At 49.7% G+C, this 3,331-nt stretch overlaps 1 protein-coding gene across 2 annotated transcripts in view; it reads right to left on the bottom strand.

Annotated features, from left to right (window-relative positions):
* LOC101859611 (uncharacterized transmembrane protein DDB_G0289901-like) overlaps positions 1-3,331 on the bottom strand; it is a 30,766-nt gene that overhangs the window by 9,834 nt on the left and 17,601 nt on the right. Inside the window, exon 1 of one of the 2 annotated variants that reach the window (XM_013090042.2) lies at positions 326-3,312. The exons of the other annotated variant lie outside the window; for it this stretch is intronic. Within the exon in view, the coding sequence (XP_012945496.1) occupies positions 326-3,163 (2,838 nt within the window). The 5' untranslated portion in view covers positions 3,164-3,312. Of the gene's footprint in view, positions 1-325; positions 3,313-3,331 lie in introns of those variants that run through there. 2 annotated transcript variants of the gene reach the window in all.

The following is a 3,331-nucleotide window of genomic DNA, read 5'->3' as shown; positions in this document are numbered from 1 at the left end:
GGGGGGGGGAGAGAAACGGAAGGATAGAAGACAGATGAGAAATGTGAAAAATAGAGAAATAGAGATATACAAATTGTTCGATCGATAGATCGATAGATCGATAGATCGATAGATAGATAGATAGATATATAGATAAATAGATAGATAGATAGAGAGATAGATAGAGAGATAGATAGAGAGATAGAGAGATAGAGAGATAGAGAGAGACAAAAAGAGGGAGGAGGAGGGGGGGGGGAATCATAGCGAAGAGGAGAGGGATCAAATAACACAAGGGATGGTGTTGTTGTTGGTGGTGGTGGTGATGGTGGTGGTATTCATAATTTACCTATGTAGAAAATCCGAAAAAATTGTACAATGCTCTTTGGAATTCAGGGCTGATGCCGCGGTTGTGTGCTGAGTGGTGGTAGTGATGGTTGTTGTTGTAGCGGTGGTGATGGCGTTGGCGATGGTAGAGTGGCGAGTCGCCCGACCTGGTGTAGTGGTAGGGGAAGTACGGGAACTCGCCGGGCTCAGGGGTTTCAGGAGGCTCTGGGGTGTCGGGCGCTGTCCACTCTGTAGGTGGTGTGGTCTGGGGGGCTTTTGCAGACGACGACGATGACGATGATAACGATGATGATGAGGAGGAGGAGGAAGAGGATGAGGATGAGGAGGAGGATGGTGATGAGGATGAAGAGAGGGGTTGTCCCGACGCGCGGGCCTCTAAAAGTCCTCTGAGCTCCGACGCCGTCATGTTGAAAATTTTTGCCACTGTGTCATAGGCTTTTCCGATATGTCGCCCTTCTGTCTGATTGGAGAGAGATTGAGAGAGGTGGGTGATGTTTATAGAGTCGTATCTGGGATCTGTGAAGTTGATTGTTGGCGAGAAAGAGGAGGATTGAGAGGAGGAGGACGAGGAAATCAAATGAAGTAAAGAGTGATTATTGTGATGGTAATTGTTGTTATTGCTATAGTTGCCTATGTTAGACGTGAGGTTATATAACAGAGGGGAGGGTGTGGTGTACTGGTAAGGGTGAGGGTACAGTCCTGAGGGAGAGTAGGGCGGTTGAGGAAAAAATCCCGGAGTAGTCCTTGTTTGGAAGGGGTGGGCTATAGGTTGGGGTAGGGTGGGGGTGCTATAGTTGATGGTCAGTGACCTCTGGGCATTTCCTGTACCGAGATGTAGGTGGGTGTTCCAGCCTGTGTGGTTGGTGTGGTAGCCGGTCCAAGTAGTGGGTAGTTGAGTGATGTTACTGAGGGAGGGGGCAGAGTGGTTGTTGAGGTCAAGGACACCGTTAGACGCATGGGCTGGGTTGGCTTGGGGGAAAGATGAGTAGGTCTCCATCATCACTCTGACCATGTCCTGCAACATCTCCTCCACCGTGTAAAGGCCGGCCCCAGGGTTGCTGCGTTTTGGCGGGACTTTGACGCCAATCTCGATCAACTTCTTGGCCATGTTTTTTACGTTTTGAGGCGTTAACGCACCTATTAAGGGCGCGTCGTATCTTAATTGAATTTGCCGCAAAAGTCGTTCCAGTGTTTTGTGAGTCGCGTTTGTGTGGAGATTCTGACCAACGTTTGAGCTGCTTAACGTATGTGTTTCGTTGTTCATGACACTCCTGAGGGTGGCGAGAACTTTTGGGTACGGGAGATTGTTGGGGTAAACTCTGGGCTGTGAGTGCGGCATTTGTGTTTGTGTTTGTGTTTGTGTTTGGGTTTGGGTTTGTGTGGTGTGGAAAGCGTTAGGCGGAACGGCGCCCGCAGGAACGGACAAACTCATCGGTGGAGTCGGGATTTTGGCCGCGGTGCCAATGTTCAGATTAAGTGCGGTGTGTTGATTTACTGGATGCGGCGTTAGATTACTTTGTACACTATTCCAGTTATAAGGTTGGGGAAATGTATTTGATCCGGGAGTTTTTGCTGGGCTAGGGACAACACCGCCAGCTGTTGAGGCAGCTACAGAGTTTTGGTAAAGTTGAGCAGTGTTGGAAGCGGGGCTATGTCCTAGGTTAGGAATAGTGTGAGCGGCTGTTGAAGCATCTACAGAGTTTTGGTAACTTAGAAGAGTGTTGGAGGCGGGGGTGAGTGCTGCTTGTTGCAGGGTACTGCTCATCACGGGGGGAACCCCACCAGCGAGGGGCGAGGTCTGATGACGGTTTGTGTTCTGGGTGTTGGGGGACATCATAGAAGCCTGAAGGGGGTTGAGATTTGAGGCTGTCATGAGACCCGCGAACGGGTTCTGCTGTGACGTCATAGCAAGGTCATGAGGGGTCAAGGCGTGCTGGTTCGCGGCAAACCGATACCTCTGGAGGGCCTGGAGAGCCGCGAACTGGTTCATGAGTGACGTCATGAGGGCTTCGTTTGGGTTAGGGATCTGGGTTTGTGGGGATACAGGGAGGGTGTAGGATGGAGGTGTTTGGGCGACGGGGGCTGGTTGGGGTGTGGCAGGTTTTTGTGTAGGCGCGGCTCTAGATGAGGATAACTGACGCTGGAATTTGGATAACATCAAGTTGAATTTGGTCATGTTGAATGTGGCGGGTAGTGGCTGGGTTGTTGGGAATGACGGTGTGGCAGGAAGACGTTGGTTCATGGGAGATGGTGAGTTGGTGGGTACATGTGGTTTGGTGGGAAATTGTGGGTTGGTGGGTAATTGTGCGTTGGTGGGTAATTGTGGATTGGTGGGTAATTGTGGGTTGGTGGGTAATTGTGGGTTGGTGGGTAATTGAGGGTTGGTGGGAAATTGTGCGTTGGTGGGAAATTGTGCGTTGGTTGGAAATTGTGGATTGGTGGGTAATTGAGGGTTGGTGGGTAATTGACGGTTGGTGGGTACTTGACGGTTGGTGGGTACTTGACGGTTGACCGGTGGTGGTGGGTTTTTGAGAAATGTCTGGGTTGCAGATGATGGTTGGTCGGCAGGGGCAGCTGCAGAAGGTAATCTTCCATTGACATTTACGTTTTGACTGAGTTGATTAGTTGTTGGGGTAAGTTCTGGGTTTGTTACAAGTGTTAGAGGACTGGAGTTGCTTAACGCGTTGAACAAGGTTAGGCTTTCTTCCCGAGGTACTGTGGAGGGTTGGTTTTGTGGAGTCTGCTGAGTTATAGCAGAAGACCCAGACAGGCCTGTGTTTGTTTCTCTAAATGAAGATTGTGCACGGTTTGCTGTTTCTCTGAACGAAGGTTGCCCCATATTTGCTCCGTCTTGAGAGGATTGTGCCGTATTTGTGTCTCTTAAAGAATATTGTCCCGTGTTTGTGTCTCTAAAGGAAGATTGTCCCGTATTTGTGTCTCTAAAGGAAGATTGTCCCGTATTTGTGTCTCTAAAGGAAGATTGTCCCGTATTTGTGTCTCTAAAGGA

Source organism: Aplysia californica, unplaced genomic scaffold, assembly GCF_000002075.1.
Source record: "Aplysia californica isolate F4 #8 unplaced genomic scaffold, AplCal3.0 scaffold01120, whole genome shotgun sequence".
In the NCBI taxonomy this organism is placed as follows: domain Eukaryota; kingdom Metazoa; phylum Mollusca; class Gastropoda; order Aplysiida; family Aplysiidae; genus Aplysia; species Aplysia californica.
The sequence above is the reverse complement of the archived record's forward strand: the minus strand, read 5'-3'. Positions and strand labels throughout refer to the sequence as shown.